The following is a 20122-nucleotide window of genomic DNA, read 5'->3' as shown; positions in this document are numbered from 1 at the left end:
ACTTAGTCAGCGTCAGCTCGTGCCAGATCCTCAAGGTTGCTTTTAAAGTGTAGAGGTGAAGTTTCTGGGGACAGGAGACCGAGGGAAAGGGAAGAGAAGGTCCTCAGTACCTCACCTCATGTGCTGTGTGCACTCTCCTTAGGGAGCTGTGTACATCCCCCAGAGCTGTGCCTGCAAGTCTGGGGGGCTTCTGGACCCCTGAGATTCCCTTATACTGCAGACCCCAAATAATAAATCCTGGGAGAAGAGAAACAGATCTGAAATTGGAGACCAACCATATGAGGGTGCTTTCTAGAGATGCTCTCTGTCTTCTGGGCTCTGTGGTTGACTTCGTAGCTCCCCACACTCACCCTTGTGAGGGAGGCAGCGAATGTAATGTGGGCGGTGGGTGAGAGGAGAAGAAGGTGCAGAGTGGGAAGAGGTGAAGACAGCCAGTCCCTGCTGCCCTGCGTCTGGGTGAGCCAGTGGGGTTCTTCCCTCCAGCAGTAGCCTGCAAGTATAAGGGGGGTCCAATCATTAGACAGGATCCCCCTTAAACAGATCATTAAGCAGATTGATCAGGCATTGCACATCTCGGGCGCCCTGGGGAGCAACAGCAGCTGGAATGGGGAAGACAAGACAAGAATTGGGTCAGGCGGTGGCTCACCACCTGCTTGGCAGAGGACCCCAAGAGCAACTGTAGGAGCTTTATTTATACTTTGCAAAGCTAGTCACGTGACACCAGGTTGCCTAGCGACTGTTGGCTGACATTGGTCATGTAGGCTACTTTCTCAAGACTGACGCAGCTTGACTGCTTAAGCACTGTGGTCTTGTCCTGCCCTCACACATGTGACCAATTTCTAGCTTCAGCAGCTCCCAGCAGGGCATAACTGAGAACAGTCTTGATCTTAGATTTAAGAAAAATCTACGATTTTTTTATGCGTAGTGAGGCACTTTTTTTTTGGTATTTGGTACAGGGCCTACAGAGTCTCACTACGTAGATTGGGCTCATAGTGATCCGCCTGTGTTCAGCCTCCCAAGAGCTGGGATTACAGGCATGTGCCACCATGCCCAGTCTCAATGGCTGTCTCAGTGGGACCCTGGGGGTGGGGTGGCACAGCATGCCGGGGATTGAACCCTGGCCATTGCGTCTGCCTAAGCAGGAGGCACCATATTTTAAATAAGAGAAACCAGTGTTTGAACTTTTAATTTTATAAAATTGTGATAGCATTTTTACTTTGATAGAAAGATCACAGAAAGGATTTTTTTTTTTTACAAAAATATGAAGCTCAATTAATTTTACTTTTTTATCTGGAATGCTAATCTGGCCCATTTTGGAACGCATGTTCAATCATCCTTGATGGTTTTTTTTTTTTTTTTTCCCAGTGCTGGGGATTGAACTCAGAACCTTGCCCTTGCCAGGCAGACACTTATGCCTCTAAGCTATCTTCCTGGCTGTCCTTGACAATTTTTGTGAAAGAATAGATTTCTTAGATAAAGCAGTATGTACCAACATCTGCCAGTTAGGTAACAACATAAAACAAGATGTAAATATCTTATGGCCTTTTGTGTATTTCACATAAGTGGTTCTTGAGAAAATTATACCTGACCTAAAATCCTAGGCAGGGCAATTTTCCTTCATTTGTTGGTTTTTCTTTGTAGTGGACAGTTCAGAAAGTCTCTGGACTATGTATCTCACCTCTTTCTTACCCTGGCAAATTGGTAAGAATAAATGTCACTCCTTCCACACACAATATGGACACCTGCCAACTGAGTGTGGTTTTATGAAAATAATATTAAACATTTATATTTATATTTATTGTTTTCTATATATTAGCCGCACACACAAAAAGAAAAGCTTGAGTAGCACCCTACACTTATTTTCTTTTCTAGAGGAAAATACTAGAAGATAGAGAAGCACTTGCTTCCTGGGGTGTCTGTGCACGCCCCAGCACATCTCTTTAAAGGAAGAAGCTCTGAATAACCCTGGCAGTAATTACCATCTTCCCATAGCTGTGGCAGGTAACAGCTCCGGGCCTGAGGCATTTTCTTTGGATGAGTCAAAGCCGGCTGCTGCTGAACATTCCCTCTGTCACGTCAGCTCTCGTTTCTCCATGAAAGTCTGTCACGCCCCAAACCTAAGTACCTATGAACTGCAATTAAGATTTCTGTACTCTCCCAGCAGCCCCTCGTGCAGATGGCTGGAAGATGCTTGTGGGGTTGGGCACCGAGGTGGCGTACTGAGCGCCAGGACTCGAGGCTGAGGGCCACAGGACACGCAGGAACCCAGGCACCTGCCCAGCTGTGCTTGTGCCCGATGCCCTGAGCTGGTGCAAGGTATTCCTATGAATGCCTCTCACATGGGAGCAGGACCCTCGCTCCCTCCCTGACTCTGCTGGCCCCATGTTGGGGTGCCTCTTGGTTAGTCTGCACCCCCACTTCTCCCTAGGATCTGTTACCTCGGTATGGCCTGCAGAGAACGTGAATCTGCTTGCCAGTTATGCTGCTGTGTCTGTGTTCCCCAACACGGGAGGGATGGAGGGATCTTACAGGAATCAGATGAGTGGCTGCTGCATGCAGGCCTCCTCGCCCTATTGTGTTCCTTCCGCCCACACCTCCCCTACCAGTGGTGTCAGAGACAAAACCTGCATCACTCCCAGCCTCCTCCTGCTCTCAGAGTGGACCAGGCACTGTTCCCCACATGCTAACCCATTGCAATCCTGAAGTAACCTCGTGAGGTTCATACTGTTATTTTCGTCATGCTTTTTTTTTAATGTATTTGGTTGTTACAGGGCCTCACTACGCAGCTCCGACTTGTAGTAATCCTCCTGTTTTCAGCCTCCCTAGCGCTGGGCTTGCAGGCATGTGCCACTATGCGTGGACTCTGTGGCCGGCTCAGCCTGCCCTGGGGGGGTAGGCTGGGGCAGTTTGTGGTGCCAGGGATCGAACTGCAGTCTCTGCACTTGCCTAAGCTTGCCTACGCAGGGGCTGCAGTCTGCTGAGCTATCTTGCTGGTCCTTGTCATGCCTTTTGCACAAGTGAGGACACTGAGGCCCATACAGGGCATACAGTTTGCCCAAGGTTGCACTGCAGGGATGAGGCAGCCAGGACTTGAGTCTGGCTACAGGCTGACTACAGGCTGAGCACTCCTAACCCTAAAGTCCAGACCTGTGAGCCCATGGATGCTCAAAGGGGTTTGTGCCCAAGGCTTTTGTTGGGATGCTCCACAGGTAAAGACTGCACATTTTCCAAACTCCAAAATATTCTGAATTCTGAGACACTTTCGGTCCCAAGCATTTTGAGTCAGAAATGCCCAGTCTGTGCCACATTGGTCTGCCTCTCATCCCTGTCCCCGAATCTTCTCTTGTGATTTGCATAGTATGCTGGAGAGGACCAAAGTTGTTGAGGCTTACTGAACTCCCAGCACAGTAAAGGACAGCTATTGTTTTTCTAATGAAAATATAAGTGACCAATAATTGCGTAAGTCTTCTCTTAGGGTAAAATCAGAGAAAACAGATCAAAGACTTAGCTAAAAAGTTGAAGATCTGGCAGTATGTTTTTCCCTCAGCAGGCAGCAGCCACCACACACAAGGACACATTCTCATAAGAGACATTGCACCAGCCTTTAGGGTCAAATTTACCCATTTTAGAGGTGAGAAACTGAGATCAAGAGTATAAGATTCCAGGGCCGGCCAAATAGCTCAACAGATTAAAGCACTGCAAGCAGTCGCAGGGGCCTGGGGTTCAATCCCTGGGCCTGCCATGCTAGCCCCATCTCTGGGGCATACTGAGATGGCAATTGAGCCTGGGTGTGGTGGTGTGTGCCTATAATCCCAGCACTTGAGAGGCTGTAAACAGGTGGATCATTATGAGTCTGATCTAGTAGTAAAACCCTGAACACCCTGTAGACCCTCCCCTAAAAAAAAACCCAAAAAAAGGAGTATAAGATTCCTTTCTCTGGCCCAAAAAGCAGAAGAGAAGTAAAGAAAACCTTTATTGCTTGGTGTGAGAGTGCTGCCAAAGAGAAGCAAGAACCCTTAGGGAAGAGGCAGGGAGACAAAGAATTTATCGAGTGGTATAGTGTTGTAACAAGTGCTGTTCCGGGAAGGTTGGCGCGCACAGAATAAAGAAAGTTCGAGGTTAACCAGGGAATAAGACTGAAGTCAGCCTGGGAGCAGCCCGTGGTTGGTCTTGGACCCCCACGCCTCGCTGACTTGTTGCCCTAATGACCCAGCAGAGCTTTGCATCGGTGCAGAGCCATCAAAGAGCATCGTGTCATTCCAAGTGACTAACACAACTGGGACCAGGCCTTACGTCCTTGGGTTCCTTCCACCACAACACATCTCCCAATCAAGCCAGTGGAGATCAAGCCAAGTGATGTGCTAGGAAACTTTTTAAAATGAGTGTATGTTTGCAGTACCTCATAATTGTGTTTGTTTGGGGGAACTAATACATGTATATAATATAGCCGGATGATTTTCTAATCCTTTACTAGCCTTCCCTAACTTCCCTCCACCAATACCTATCCTCACCCCCCAAACATCTGTCTTTTCTTTTCTTTTTTTTTGTGGTGCCAAGGATTGAACTCAGGACCTTGCACTTATCCTACTTATTCTACTGAGCTATCTCCCCAGCCCTGTCTTTTCCTACTCTCTTTCCTTTATCTTCTTTGCTCCTTAATATTTTAGGTTTTTCATATGAGGGAAGCCACGCAGTATTTCACTCTTTCTGTCTGACTTATTTTACTTGGCCTAACGGCCTCAAGTTGCATGCCTTTTCCTGCACATGATGTGACATCTTTCTTCCCTCTGGCGGAATAGCACTTCACTGTGCACAGCCACCACCTCTAGCCCTTCATCCTGTGATAGGCTGAGCTTCTCTGCTGTGACCCGCACTCTGTACACCTGGGTGTGTGCATATCGGTGTAGCCTGGTGCTCTTCAGGAATACACTCAGGAGAGGGCTGGCGAGGCCCGTGGAGCCTCTGTTCAGTGTCTTGTGGGGTCTCCCTGCTGACTGCCAGCGCGGTGTACAAGCCCACATCCTCACTACCAGCGTGCATGGTTCCTGTTCCATACACCCTCACCACAACTATTGTGTTCCGTGCTCCCGAGGACAGCCCTTCCTCCACATGCCCAGCCCCACTCACCCCAGTGCCGTTCTGGGTCAGCCTCTCAGTGGGCACTGATGTCCTTGCTGCAGTGTGACGCGGGGACAGAGAACTGGCAGCGGGTGAACACGGAGCTTCCGGTGAAGTCTCCCCGCTTTGCCCTGTTCGACCTGGCCGAGGGCAAGTCCTACCACTTCCGTGTGCGCTGCTCCAACTCGGCAGGAATCGGTGAGCCCTCAGAGGCCACCGAGGTGACTGTGGTGGGGGACAAGCTTGGTAAGTGTCATTGCCTGAGGGGCCGTGAGCTTATTTTATAAGCAAGAACTGAATTAGTATATGCATGCATACTCAGAGGCTAAATGGTGCCATCCTCCTCTTATTAGAAGTCTGACAGCTGTGCCTGGCCCTTACATTAAATAAAACTTACTTTTGCTCATAGAAAATAAACTTCCCCAGGAGTGTCAATACTTGGCATGTGCGTGTGTTTCTGAAGTTCACAGACACCTGGTTTGTCACTGTGCTCCCCTACTAACACTTTAAATTTTTCCTGCTTTAATGACCCATTACAAAGCAGGAACGGTGTTTGACATGATTATTTGTGTGACATTTCTATGTTTGCTGACACATATGGGATGAGATTTTCAAGTGCCCTGTCGCCGTTTTCCTCTTCACTCAGACATCCCGAAGGCTCCTGGCAACGTCATCCCAAGCAGGAATACAGACACCTCGGTGGTGGTTTCATGGGAGGAGTCCAAAGATGCCAAGGAGCTGGTGGGGTACTACATCGAGGCCAGCGTGGTGGGCTCCGGCACGTGGGAGCCCTGCAACAACAACCCTGTGAAGGGCACAAGGTAACCCAGCCCGGGCCCTGGGGGCATGTGTGCACACGTACACACATACGTATGCTTTCTGTATCCAAGTGAGTTTCAAAATGAACACGTGGAGTATCTTTCAGGAAGAGAAGCTTTACCTGTTAGCACTTAGAAACCAGAAATGGCAGCTATCCCAGGGCTCATTTTCTAGGTCTTCCGTGATTCTGTGCCTTTTGGCTATTTTTTTTTTTCGTTCTTCCTGCTCTGTTCTGGTCTTTAGTATGCAATGTGGTGCTGGATTCAAAGGTCCTCATAAGCTGTACCTGACACAATGCCCAGGCATTTGAAATGGACAAAAACCGAAGCGTAAACATTGTTTATGTTCTGAACATGGACATGCTTAAGCCTAATGCTAAACAGACATAACACTAAAACAAAGACTTTCCAGATACATTTACCGCTTCATTACATCAGCTTTTGATGTGGACAATTTTTTTTTCTTGCTTTTAACTTTTGTCTCAACTGGCCTTGCAATCTGGTGGTGAGTTCTGTATTAATGGCAAGACTCCTTTGGGAAGGCCTGTCTGAAAGGGGAGCCCCAGAAGCCATCAGACAGGCTTGGTAGGCCTCTTCTAGGCCTAAGGACCCCCTTAGGGCAAGTTAGTTCTTTTGCAGAACAAGAATGGACAGAGAACAACCAACTCATGAGAGAAGACAGTATGTTTTGTAAGAGATTCATTTCTGACAACAAAATGTCCCTCTGTGCATTTCCTCTCTACTCTGAGTTCTCCTGATGTTCTGGTGCTGTTAGAAGTGCTGCAGTGAGCAGCCGAGCTGGGCTTTGCACAGGCAGGAGTGGCTGAGGTGCAGGCGCCTGTTGTACTCACCTCCGTATCCACGGTACTTGCTCAATGTGTGGATCACCGAAGAGTTTGATAAATACTCGCTCAACCCTAAGGACCAAAAGACCGGTCTAGATGACGGCTTTCTTTACTAACTCTCTGAGCAAACTGGTTGGTCATTAGCAGACCTATGTTTCCTTGGTAACAGTCCCAAGGATGGTCCGGTGATTCATGACATGGCTGTTTGCAGTCCTAGTGTGACATTTGCCTAGATCTCCACTTCATAATTGGAGCCTTCTTAGAATGACCACCCAGGAAGCAGTTTCACACTGTTTTCAGATTCCAGTGTATTTTCTCAAGTATCTGTAGCTTCCCCAGTGCTCAGGGAAGAGTGATTGGGGGCAGCAGAGCCCCCCAGTCATGTGCATGCAGCTGAAGTAGCCAGGAAGAACAGAATTAATGTCACCTGGTATTTATTAGTGGCTTCCATGCCAGACACGGGGAGGCTACTCTATGTACTTTGTGCAGTCTTTACATTAAAATTATTCCGTAAGTATTGTTAATCTTATCATCTTGATGAGCGTCAGGGCAATACTAGGACTCATCATTTTATTGACAGAGTTTTAAAAATTGCATAATTGCTTTCTTGTCAAGTGTATGTGTTACTGAATCGCTTTGTGTCTTTTCTTCCTTTTGACAAATAGATCAGTTTCATGTAGCCGTAAGCTAACAATTGTCTTCCCTAATTCTCCTCCCGGGAAAGACTTTCGAAACTCTCTTTTTCTCTTCAGGTTTACTTGCCATGGGTTGGTGACCGGTCAGAGTTACGTTTTCCGGGTCAGAGCAGTTAATGCAGCTGGACTTAGTGACTATTCACAGGACTCAGAAGCCATCGAAGTCAAAGCCGCCATTGGTAAGTTCCTTAAACCCAAACCGGCAAGGGAAAAGTGTTGTGAGTGAGAAAGGAAGAAGCCGTGAGCTCCAGAAGCTGTTTGAAGCTTCGCGTACTGCTCCAGATGCTGCCCCTACATCATTTTCTCTGGCTTTAGGTGACATGTAATCTTCTGTAGCTGTCGTTTTGCAGATCGCCCTCACTCATCCAGATTCCACACATCTGTAACCCTTGCAGCATCCCAATCCCAAGTCTCTGCAGATCCTTGCCATCATGTGAATCTCCACCCTAACTCTGTGCTCATCCGGGACTGTGGCGGGCCATCCTGGTTCCACGACGTGGTACCTACCGCACCCTAACAGATCATCTGTAGCTCTAGGCCATTCGCTACAGCATGGCTTGGCTTGCCTCACTAACAAACAGCACATGAACATGCTTCTTGTAGATCCCTCTAACATCCGTGCAAAGTGCATGTGCTTGTTTAATCATATGTTTCATCTCTGCTTGCAAAGTAACTGACAGAATAAAACCAGCCATAAGTAATTGTATGTATGTGCGTGATGTGCCTCCTAGTCTTAGATGAAGTAGGGAAGGAATCCAGGCAGTTCAGAGCAACACAAATTAAAGCAGTAGTAAACTAACACGTCAGGAAAATGGGCGGCTGGGTGCCTAGCTCAGAGGTAGGGCATGTGCTTAGTGTGTGGGAGACCTGGGATCAAGCCCCAGCAAAAGAGAGGGAGGGAGGGAGGGAGAGAGGGAGAGAGAGAAAGAAGAGGAGGAGGAGGAGGAGGAGGAGGAGGAGGAAGAGGAGGAGGGAGATGGAAATAAAATGAAAGGAGGTAAGAGCGAGAAGGAGGTGAGAAGAGGCGGGCGGGAAGGAGCAGCGAGTTCGTTCACCTCTGCTTTCCAAGCTTCCTTGTAATCTGGGCAACAGGGGACAGGCTTCTTCGAGGTTGGGAGGTACCACTCAGGGCTGTTGTAGGAATGGGTGTGATTCTGTGATACAAAACCAGACCTTTGATGTTATGCCTCTTGTGCACTTCAGGTTTCTTTTTCCAATTCTGCTGAATAATGGAGCTTATTTCTCTCAAGCAATGTCTGCAATTTGTTTTTCCTTGTGTGAACTAAAAACTCTTCAGGTTCTACAAGTAGAGAGAGTTCCTGTTCTGTTTGTGGCTTTTTGTGTTTGTTTCCTCTTCTTCCAGAATATGGAGAAGTTGAAGTGTTCCCTAGTGTCAGTGATATGACGTATATGTTGCCCCATTTCTTATAAATCCCGGCATGCCAATTCCACTAAACCAGGCCTGTCTTGACTTGGCTTCGGCCCCTGTGTGTCCTGTCTGTCCCTTTCCCAAGAACACTGTGTCCGCTGGCTCACGTGTCTCTGTTGTTGTCTGGTGACTGTAGGAGGCGCAGCGTCTCCAGATGTGTGGCCCGACCTGCCCGCTGCTCCCGGTGGACTAATGGCCCCCAGGGGGGCTGTGCATGGAGCCTTCCCGAAAAGCTGTCCGAAAGATGCTTTGCCTGATAGCAAACTTAACAAACCTGCACCACCCAGCGTGTCTCACAAGCTGGGACATACAGAAGCAAGTAAAGTAAGTGAAACAGTTCAGGAGGAGCTCACCCCAGCACCCCAGAAGGCGGCTCCCCCAGGGCAGAGTAAGTCTGAGCCCCTGCACAAGAAGAAGGACGCAGTAGGTGAGAAGCAGAAAAGTCCGGTTCTTCATCTGTCTCCATCCCTGTCACCACCCCTCATCATCCCGGTCACATTCTCCATCATGTTCCCTTCATCAGTGTCGGTCCTGAATTTTCATGTGTTTAGTACCTCATTCCAAATATTTTCACCTAGTGCATGTCCAAGAAACTGTATTTGGGTTTGGTTTTTACACATTACTGCCTGGGCTGAAGGCTGCTGCCATGTTCAGAGGAACTGGGTTTGAGGGCCCTTTGCAGCCCTTTGTGGTTCCCTGGACAGTAACGCCAGTGGCCTCACTTGGCCAAGGGACTGTGTAAGGTTCCTTGAAATGCCACGTGTACAGTTCAGTAGGAACAGGAATGCACCAAGGTGCCACGGTGCCAGGGCACAGCCACTGGCTTTTGTCGCTCAACACCAGGTCTTCAGTGATTTTTCACACTTCATTCAAGTGGCTGCCTCCTTGACTCGCCGTAAATGGGGCGGGGCATTGCACCCTGATACACAGCCCGAACTCCCAGGGGTGTAAATGCCGCCCGCCCCTCCCCTCCGGGCCTAGCCCAGCTTCTGTAAGCACCTCTGAGCATTCAGAGCATTTATCCCTTCAACTCAAGATGAAACCGACGTTCGCCTGAGACCCCACATTCACAAGTGCTGTGAAAGTAACTAAGGGCCTGGCAGACAGCTTAGCAGCTTAAGTGCCTGCCTTTTTGGCAAGCACAAGTTTCTGAGTTTGATCCCTGGTACCACAAAAAAAAAAAAAAAAAAAAAAAAAAAGAAAGAAAGAAAGAAAGAAAGAGAAAAGAAAAGTAACTAATACAAGTGCTGTGAAAAAGGAAGAGGGGAAAGGCTTTTTTTTAATGTACAGAGTGAAGCAGGTTGGTGAGTGAAGAAGAAGCAGATACATTTTATTAAAACAAATTATTCCTGAGTTTCTTTTGGGATAAGAGTGAGATTATTTGTTTCCTAATCCAAATATATATTCAGAAAATTATTGGGGCCTGGGAGATGGCTCAGTGGAATAAGCGCTTCCCTGGCAAGTGCAAAGGCCTGAGTTCAATCCCCAGTTCTGCAAAAAAAAAAAAAAAAAGAAAAAAAAAGAAAAAGAAAAAAAATTATTTTTGCTTTTATTCCATACAGATTTCTTTCTATCACTCTATCCTTTCTTTCAAAAACTGGGATTTCAGGAGTTGGATGAAAATTTGGTCAGCAAAGCCACATAAATGTAGGAGTTTTAAAATATCTTTCCAAGTATTTTGCTAGCTCAGCACTAACAGATACAGGGTTAGGTGTATAGTGTTTTGCACTACATGAATGACATCCAACATCAACTTAGACATGTGACTAAAGTAGTGTAAGCCAAGAGGAAGTCACATGGGAGAATGTGCTTTAATTAAAAAAATTTTAAGTAGCATTTAGAGCTGATGAGATAGTTCAGTGGACAGAGTGACTGCTTCGGCAAACACAGGGACCAGGGCTCGATCCCCTGCACCACATGCCGTGCCGGCCCTGCCCCTGGGGTGCACTGAGCCGGGAACAGAGTCCAGGTGTGGTGGTGCATACCTGTAATCCCAGCACTGGGGAGACTGAAAACAGTAGGATCACCACAAATCCAATCCGCATAGTGAGAACCTAGATCAAATGCACAAATTAAGAAAGAAAAGTAGCATTTAGCTGAGCTTGAGAATAAAACTGTTTTTCCTGAGTACAGACAGACATGTATGAGTTCAATTCCTGGTTAAAAAAAAAAAAAGAAAAAGAAAAAACCAAACTAAAGAGATACCATGTACAAGTATAAAGACTTACAAAGGTAAGTGTACCTGGTGGTGAGGTGCTAATGACCACTTGGAAATTTACAGAAATTCCAAATAAAAAAGAGACAGAAATCAATATACACGTTCCATTTTCCTCAGGAAGCAACTAAAAAGAAAATCACATAAAGAAACAAAAATTGATGCCTTGAGAAAATATTTCTTCCTATGGGGGGACATTTTCCAGGATATTGTACCATTTTTCTAGGGCGGGTGTTTTTTTTGTTTGTTTGTTGTTTTACAAGGTCCACAGGGTCTCACCACACAGACCGGGCTCGTAGCGAGCTGTCCCACGTGCTGGGATCACGGGCGCGCGCCGCCACGCCCAGCCTCCATCTCCGTGCTGCGCCACGGGTGGGGCCGGCACGGCGCAGCGGGGCTCGAACCGCGGTCCCCGACTCTGCCTAAGCAAGCAGTGTAATCCGCCGAGCTGACTGGCCGGCCCACTTAGCACACGCTTTGACCGTAGGTCCTCTGTTTCCCAGGAGCCAGCGGCGTGCTGCGTGGCGGGTAGATGTCGCGTTTTCGCTCGCCGCCGTGAGGCCCCGCGTGAGCAGCCGCGCGCGCTGTGTAGGTCCGCAAGCGCGTCCCTCGCGCACTCACCGTCTCTTTGCATTGCCACAGCGGCGCCGTCTCCACCCTACGACATCACGTGTCTTGAAAGCTTTCGTGACTCGATGGTTCTCGGATGGAAGCCACCCGAGAAGAGCGGAGGGGCGGAAATCACGGGCTATTACGTGAACTACCGGGAGGTGACCGGCGGGAAGCCGGGGCCCTGGAGGGAAGCCAACGTCAAGGCGGTCAGCGAGGAGGCGTACAAGGTGAGCGGGTGCCCGCCCTGCGCGGGGGACACGCGGCCGCCCCACGTCCCGCCCTCGGTCCTTCGTCCGCGCTCGGGTGACTCGGGAAAGGGTGCTTTGGTAAACGCAAGCAGCTCGGCTAGCCAGGCGGGATTTATGTTTTCTGATTCATCTACAGAAGCATAATATCTTAGGATATTTACTGTAAATCACTCTTACTTTGAAAGGAACGTTTCTTTTCTTTTTATTTTTCAACAAATAATACACTGCATATATTCTTCTTAGTGGTTAATTGCTGTACAAGATGCGGACTTGTGATCCTATTTACAAACAAGGAACGTTTCTTACCCAATGCCTATAACCCACGCATCACTGGCTCTAAGAGTCCCAGGGTCCACATGAATCTGGATTTTATTTATTTATTTTTGGTGTTCCACCAATTTTATTGTCATATCTCTCTTCCTTCCAACTATATGCCATTGTGTACACCCTTTAAAAGCAGAGATCATCTCACTCATTGGAACAATGGATTATTATTATTATTATTATTATTATTATTATTTCTTTCTTTAAATTTTATTTTCACGGGCCAGTGAGATAGCTTAGTGGACTAAGCGCCTGCTTAGGAAAGCTGAGGCCAACTCAGGGACGGCGATTTGATCCCAGACACCACATGCTGCGTTAGCCTGGCCCCCGAGCACACCGAGCTGGTGACTGAGTCCCAGAGTGATTGTTTACACCTGTAGTCCCAGCTCTGGGGAGGCTGAAAACAGGAGGATCACTGAGTCTGAGTGGTGTAGTGAGACCCTGCACAAAATCCAAATCAAAATTATTTTCAGGAGAAAAAATGAATCTGGATCTTAACAGTGAGAGTCTGAATCACAAACAGTGAAGAGACATGGGCTTCTGCCTGGGACAGTGGCTCTACTGGCCACAAAGGACTGCTTCCCAACAGTCCCCTCCACTCAGCCCACCTTGGGACCCCAGAGGCCTCGCTGTTGGCGTAGCTGGATTCCTACTTTAAAGCATCATCAGCTAGGCCCAAGTCTCCTGACACTCACAAAACCCCACCCCAGAGGGTTCCAAAGCAGGACAGGGCCAGGGGAGTGTTTCCCCCAATTCAGCATCACAGCCTTTTAACAACTGAAGTGTATGAAAGATCATACAAACTGGAAGCACATACCACAAAACTGTATCCGTAAAATTCTTCCACATTTGGGTCATCATTCTTCTTCACCGTATAGTATTCCCACAGGTGACTATCTCAGTACACTCTTCAGCCCATTATTGATGGCTAGGGGAACATCTTTATATTTTTAGCTATACCAAAGAATGTAGCTGCGGATACTTCTTTTACACAACTGCTGGCACACTTCTGCACAAATAGTGTGGTAATGCTCCACGTTATTACCAAAATCAAACCGCAGGGTGAGAGGGTGTGTTTTCCTTCCCTTTCACTAATCTTGCTTGGAGTGTTTAGAGGCCCTGTTCTCATCCTAGCCACCACGTGGCACATTCACACGTCTCGGATTTGCTGGTCTAGGCGTCAGATGCGCTTGAATCCCACCGTTGCCTGCGCAGACCGCCCACCTCGATGTCCTCTTCCGTAACTTGCCTGCTTATCTAGTGGCTTGCTACTGTAAGGTGTGAGGAATACAACACAGGTTTCATTTGAAACCTTTCATTGGAGTCAATTATGAACTCCAGTGGAGTTCAGTTTTAAAGTTAATCTTAGCAGGGCAAAGCAGTACACACCTATAATCCCACACAGCGGGACACAGAGGCAGGAGGGTCATCATGAGTTGGAGGCCAGCCTGGGCTACACATATAGTGAGTTCAATGCCAACCTGAAGTACCTGTCTCAGATAATAAATATTCTTCTAATGTATGAGCATGACTATTTCTCTCCATTTATTTTGACCCTTAAAATTTCTCATGGGAGTTTAATTATCCTCTACAGAGGCTTGTACATCTTTTGCTATTTATTTACGACAGAAATACTGAACATTTTGAGTATAGTAAATAGTGCATTTTACATCAGTTTTCTGTTGCTTTTATAGGAAAATATAACTAGTTTTATGTGTTGATTTTGCATGTAATTGCCCTATATATTTTTTGCTAAATTTTCTAGCTTTAAAAAATTACTTGCAAATTCTTTTGCATTTTCTCTCTCTATAGTCATATCCTGGGCAAGTAAAGACAGTTTGTGTTTTCATTTCCAAATTTTATATCTCTTTACCTCATTTTCTTACCTTGTTTTTCATGTCAGACCTTTAGTACAATGCTGAACTGAAATGGTGAAGTTGGTCATTCTAGACTTGATTGTTATCTTAAAGGAAAAACTCTAACATTTCACCCCTAAGTATTATGTTTGCTATAGGTGTTTTGGGGACAGTATTACCTATTAAAGGAAGTTTCCCTCCATGCCCAATTTATCAGGAGTGAATTTAAATTATTAAAACAATTTTTCTGAGTCTATTAAATGATTGCATGATTCTATCCCTTGATTTTTTATGTCATATATTCTAGCAGTTGTCGAAGATTAAAACTAAGTTGCGGGCCCAGGCTCAATAGAATAAGTGCTTCCCTGGCAAGTGCAAGGGCCTGAGTTCAATCCCCGGTTCTGTAAAAAAAAAAAAAAAAAAGAAAAAAAACCTTGCATTCCTGTTATATGCCCAATTTAGACATTGCTCGGAATATAGACATCCTGGAATATGATTTTGACACAAACCTGGGTTTTGCTGCTAATTATTATGCAGATTTTTTTCCTTTCTGTTTATGAATGAGACTATTCTGAGGCTAGAATTAATTTGACAAGGACAATATAAGAAGGGAAAACTGCAGGATAATCTCACTTTTTTGAGACTTCCACTAACATATTACAAAATTCCCCTCACTTAAAATGTTGCCTCAGATGGGCAAAGTGGTTCAGGCCTCTGATACCAGCGCCGTGGGAGGCTGATGCAGGAGGACAGCAGGCTCAAGCCAAGCCTGGGCAGTTTGGTGATTTAGAGAGACCCTGTCTCAAAAATAAATTAATTAATTAATTAATTAAAGGGGCTGCAGCTGAGTGCAAAGATTCTCATTTCAGTCCCCAGTATCACACACACACACACACACACCACCACCACCACCACCACCACCACCACCACCATGGAGTTGCCCTTTGCATTTTGAAGTAATCTTATTAGATGAGTATAAAGTGACTATTGCCGACAGTACATTTTGCCTGAAAGCCTTTATTTTCTATTACTTATATAGGCGTACTGATTTCTTTTGGTTGGTGTTTGCATAGAATGTAATTTTTCATCCTTTAACTTTCAATCTTTCTATAACTTTATGCATTTTAAATGTCTCTTTTTTGGGGGCTAGGGCGATAGCTCAGTGGAATAAGTGCTTGCCTGGCAAGTGCAAAGGCCTGATGTTTGATCCCTGATATGACTAAATGTCTCTTTTTTTTATGTATTTAGTACAGGGTCTACAGGGTCTCACTACACAGATTGGACTAGTAACGATCCTCCTATTTTCAGCCTCCCAAGCACATGCCACCACGCCCAGTCTCTTTAAAATAGCATAGAGTTACATTTCTTTTCCCAACTTGACAGTTTTTGTCACTGGTGAACATCTGATATTCTATGGATTTCTTTTTATTTTTTAAATTTTATTTATTTATCTGTTTATTTATTTTTGGCGGAACCAGGGATGGAACTCAGGTCCTTGTGCTTGCGAGGGAAGCACTTATTCTACTGAGCCATCCTCTGACTCCTATGGATTTCTTTTTAAAAATCACTTTATTTTGCATTTTTTGTGGTACTGGTGAGTGAACCCACAGTCCTTGTATTGAACTAAATCCATATCCTTTTAAACATTTTTTATCTTAAGACAGGGTCTTGCTGAGTTGCCCAGGCTGGCCTTGAACTTGCAATAATCCTCCTGTCATAGCTTGCCAGTGGCCAGGATCGGAGGCCTGCTCCACCACACTCGGATGTGTTTTGTACTTTCTACCTATTCTTCCCCTTATATGTGTACTTTCTGTCCTTTTTTGATTATTTAAGAGTAGCTGTTAAGGATCATTGTATTTCCCCCTACACTACCATAAAAGCTATGGATTCTGGGAATCTTACTTTGTTTGGTTTTAGTGCCTGAGCAAACCTAGAAACTGCTGTTACTGCATCTGTTTTACCCTTGTCTCAGAAACAGAAGGGCTTGGAATAACCCACGTGCCTTCTTCCCAAGGTATATGCTACTGCATATGTACATATGTCTTGGGTTCTTTTTTTAAATACAAACAAGATTGTGGTTATTATTTTATAGAGAAAATATGTTTAGATTTACCTATATATTTACCATTTTGTTTGGTTTTAATTCTTTATCTTTGATCTTTTACCTGAGATTATTTCCTATTGCCTTAAATATTTTAGAATTTATTTCGGTGAGGGTATTCTGAGGGCAAATTGTCTTCCTTTTTATTTGTCTGAAAATATTATCTTTTTCTCATCCTCCAAAAATATCTCTTCTGGGAAAAATTCCATAGTGGTAGCTGTTTTCGTCCGATGCTTTAGATACACAATGCTGTCACCCTCTGGCCCGTGGCTGCTGTGGCTGCCCGCTCAGTCTGTTCAGGGGAATTTGTCTTGTTTCTTAGCTAGCTGTAAATATTTTCACATTACCTTTGGTGTGCTCCAGTTCAGATTATCTATTTAGGTGTTAACTTTTAAAAAATTATATCTGCCTTTAATTTGAGGGAGAATAATTCTTCAATCTGTGGGTGAAATTTGTCGGGATAATTAGAAAATCTGTCGTAAAATACAGTTACTCCCCCATTCTGTCTCCTCACCTCTGAAACTCTAATTAGATATATGTTTGACATGCTTTATCTGTGATGTCTGTTAATGACTTTCTTTTTTTCCTTTCCTTCTATTTCTCTTCACTGTAGACTGTATAATTCTTTTGATTTTTCTATCAGTGCACAGATTTTTCTCTTCTTTGGCATCTGATTATTCTGTTAAATATGTTTTTTTTCTTCTCTCTCTCTCTCTCTCTTTTGGTGAACCTGGGAATTGAACTCAGACCTTTGTGCTTGCCAGAGAAGTGCTTGTTCTACTGAGCCATCTCCCCAGCCTCTCTCTCTCTCTCTCTCTCTCTCTCTCTCATCTCTCTCTCTCTCTCTCTCTCTCTCTCTCTCTCTCTCTCTCTCTCTCTCTCCCCCTGATCTTTTCGAGACAGGGTCTCACTATGCAGTTCAGACTGGCCTTGGTCTTACTTTGTAGCTGAGACTGGTCTCAGACTCACAATGATCCTTTTGGCGCAGCCTCCCGAGCGCTGCGATTACAGGCGCGGGCCACCACTCCCAGCCATTGCATTTCCATTTTCTTGCCAGTCCTATTTTACATATCCTGTAGTTTACTGTCACCACAAATGTTTTCGTGGTAATGTAGTCTACCATTTCTATTCTGTAGATGTTTTCACACTCATCATTTTACGTGTGTATTTATCTTCACAACAACCCAGTTCCTTCTAAGGAATATAGAAAATATTACACAACACAGTAAAGAGCAGGAGCATTATAAGAATTTTAATATCTTCATTCTAGTCATTTTCCCTGTGTGCGCATAGCAGTTTTCCGTTGATGCATAACAAGTTAGCATGAACTTTGTGGCTCAGAGTGACCCGTCACAGGGTTCGTCAGCCAGGGATCTAGGCAAAGCCAGCGGGGCCCGCTGCCCGGCTCTCCCGAGGACACAGTCTGAGTGTCAGCTGGGCTGTGTCCTCCTCCAAAGTTGAGTTCTTCGAAGCATCTTGAGGTGGTCGGCAGGGTTCGGGGTCTCGCCTCTGGAGGGCTAAGGCTTCACCTCCAGGCTGCCACCCTTCCTCATCTGCAAGTGACGAGGCCATTTGCAACATGGCCTTGTCTCTCAACTCTCCAGGAAAGGCCCAAACCGCATTTCAGGAGTTCTTACTGAAAATTTAGGCTCATCCAGGAAAATTTCCTTTTTTTTTTTTTTTTTTTTTTTTTTTTTTTTTTTTTTTTGGTTCCTCGAATGCCTTCAGGGCACTTTTGGCCAGCAGGAGAGGTGTGAGGTTCGAACTCCAGCAACCTGAGGCTGACAGCTTTGTGGAAGCAGCCACTTAAAGGCCTGAGCTAGGGCCAGGCCCCCAGAAATTTTTTTTTTTTTAATTTTATTTATTTATTTATTTAGTGTGTGTGTGTGGCCTGCTCAGCCCACCAGGGGGCGGGGCTGGCTGGCATGTGGTGCTGGGGGATTGAACCGTGGTCCCTGTGCTTTGCTAAGCTTGTTTCAAGTAGGTGCTTTAGACCACTGAGCCATCTCTCCAGCCCAAGAATTTTTTTTTTTTTTTGGTTCCTCGAATGCCTTCAGGGCACTTTTGGCCAGCAGGAGAGGTGTGAGGTTCGAACTCCAGCAACCTGAGGCTGACAGCTTTGTGGAAGCAGCCACTTAAAGGCCTGAGCTAGGGCCAGGCCCCCCACAGGACTTTTTATATCCTGGACTTTTGTCGTACCCTCCTGCTGCTACGGGCAGTGGGATCACCCGCATCTAGGAAAGCCCTTATAAAGGGGTGTGTCTGGCAAGGAGGTAAAGAAATCAAATGTTAACGATTGGAAAACGCAAACCTGGAACCCTCACTGACTGCAGATCAGCAACTTGAGGGAAAACGTGGTGTACCAGTTCCAAGTGGCGGCCATGAACCTCGCCGGCCTGGGAGAACCATCAGCCGTGAGCAAGTGCTTCACGTGTGAGGAGTGGACCATCGCCGTGCCCGGTGAGTGGGAGCTGGCCACCCACCGGCTCGGGGGCTTCCCCTGCACCCGCCCCTTGCAGCCAGACAGGTGCCCACCACTGACCACGTTCGGAGCAGAGAATTCCCTCAGTCCCTTTGCATGCCTAAAATACTTTTATAATACTGACCAATAGCAATATGAAGTTAATAAATTCCTCACAGTTGTGTTCTGAATAAAGCCCAGAGTCTGGAAGCCTGGACTCTGCCTGGGGTAGGGTTGACAGAAGCACACAATGTAAGAGCTAAAAGAGCAATTGAAAGGAATCCACTCTTTGCTTTTTCTTGTTAAGGGCCATTAAAGGGCGCCCAGTTCACATGCCAGCAGACTCTCCCAGCATCCTGCATTCCTCAGCCCCTGCTCTGGAGCCCCTGATCTGTCAGACCCGAGTTCCCCTCCAAGCCCAGTCTGCAGGCTTTTCCCTCTTCCTAGCTCTTGGCTGTGTCACATACAGGGCCAGAACAGCCCCCCCTCAAGTCTGGATTCTCTCCACCGGCACTCTCTCCCTCCCTCCCTCCCTCCTTCCCTCTCTCTGTCTCTGTCTGTCCATCTCTGTCTCTTTCTCTCTCTCCATCTCTCTCTCCCTCTCTTTCCCTCTCTCCCTTTCTCTCTCTCCCTCTCTTTCCCTCCCTTTCTCTCTCTCTATCTCTCTCCCTCTCTCTCTCCCTCTCTTTCCCTCCCTTTCTCTCTCTCCATCTCTCTCCCTCTCTCTCTCCCTCTTTCCCTCCCTTTCTCTCTCTCCATCTCTCTCTTCCTCTCTCTCTCTCTCTCCATCTCTCTCTCCCCCTCTCCCTTTCTCTCTCTCTCCATCTCTCTCTCTGTCTCTCTCTCTCTCTCTCTCTGTCTCTCTGATGTTCCCAGTTCTCTCTGACCTCCTTAACCTCCCTCTTCCCCTCCCCCTCCACACTTCTAAACCCTGCTCCACAAGAAAATGTCTGGCACCGTCAGAGTTCATCATGGAAGGTGGTTGGGTGCACAGGAAGTAAAACAGGAAGCAGGCTGCAAAGCTGCCCTAGGCTTATCCATGTTACACAGCTATAAAGCAAGTGTAAATGTTGAGTATGAACAAATACACTAAGCCGCTTAAGATTCAAGCTAGCAGTGTTCTGTGTCTGCTGGATGACGTTTTTGTTTCCAGTGGCTCTGACTTTACAGCTGCCAATAGCCTGAGAGTCATGAGACTCACCTGTCCGCCTGGGTTTGAAGTCACCATACGGAGCAGGCGTGGTGCCTCCTCCAGGGAACCTTAACTTCTGGTAGGCACAGTCCTGCCCCAGGCCACCGTCCACTGGGCAGCCCTGAGCCTGTGAGAGCCAGTGCTGCCCCCACCCAGGGCACACCGACCTGGGCCACCTGTTTGCTGAGAGGCAAACACAGAGTCCAGG

General features: G+C 46.5%; 1 protein-coding gene across 2 annotated transcripts in view; it reads left to right on the top strand.

Annotated features, from left to right (window-relative positions):
- Myom1 (myomesin 1) overlaps window positions 1-20122 on the top strand; it is a 137162-nt gene that overhangs the window by 63930 nt on the left and 53110 nt on the right. Inside the window, exons 15-20 of one of the 2 annotated variants that reach the window (XM_004635793.2) lie at window positions 5181-5364; window positions 5765-5939; window positions 7534-7655; window positions 9042-9332; window positions 11763-11959; window positions 18595-18721. In XM_004635793.2, the coding sequence (XP_004635850.1) occupies window positions 5181-5364; window positions 5765-5939; window positions 7534-7655; window positions 9042-9332; window positions 11763-11959; window positions 18595-18721 (1096 nt within the window). The remainder of the gene's footprint in view (window positions 1-5180; window positions 5365-5764; window positions 5940-7533; window positions 7656-9041; window positions 9333-11762; window positions 11960-18594; window positions 18722-20122) is intronic. The other variant, XM_023720381.1, reaches the window with a different exon arrangement.

This window comes from Octodon degus, unplaced genomic scaffold (genome assembly GCF_000260255.1).
Source record: "Octodon degus isolate 3935 unplaced genomic scaffold, OctDeg1.0 scaffold00075, whole genome shotgun sequence".
Classification (NCBI taxonomy): domain Eukaryota; kingdom Metazoa; phylum Chordata; class Mammalia; order Rodentia; family Octodontidae; genus Octodon; species Octodon degus.
This window is presented reverse-complemented; position numbering and strand designations above follow the sequence as displayed.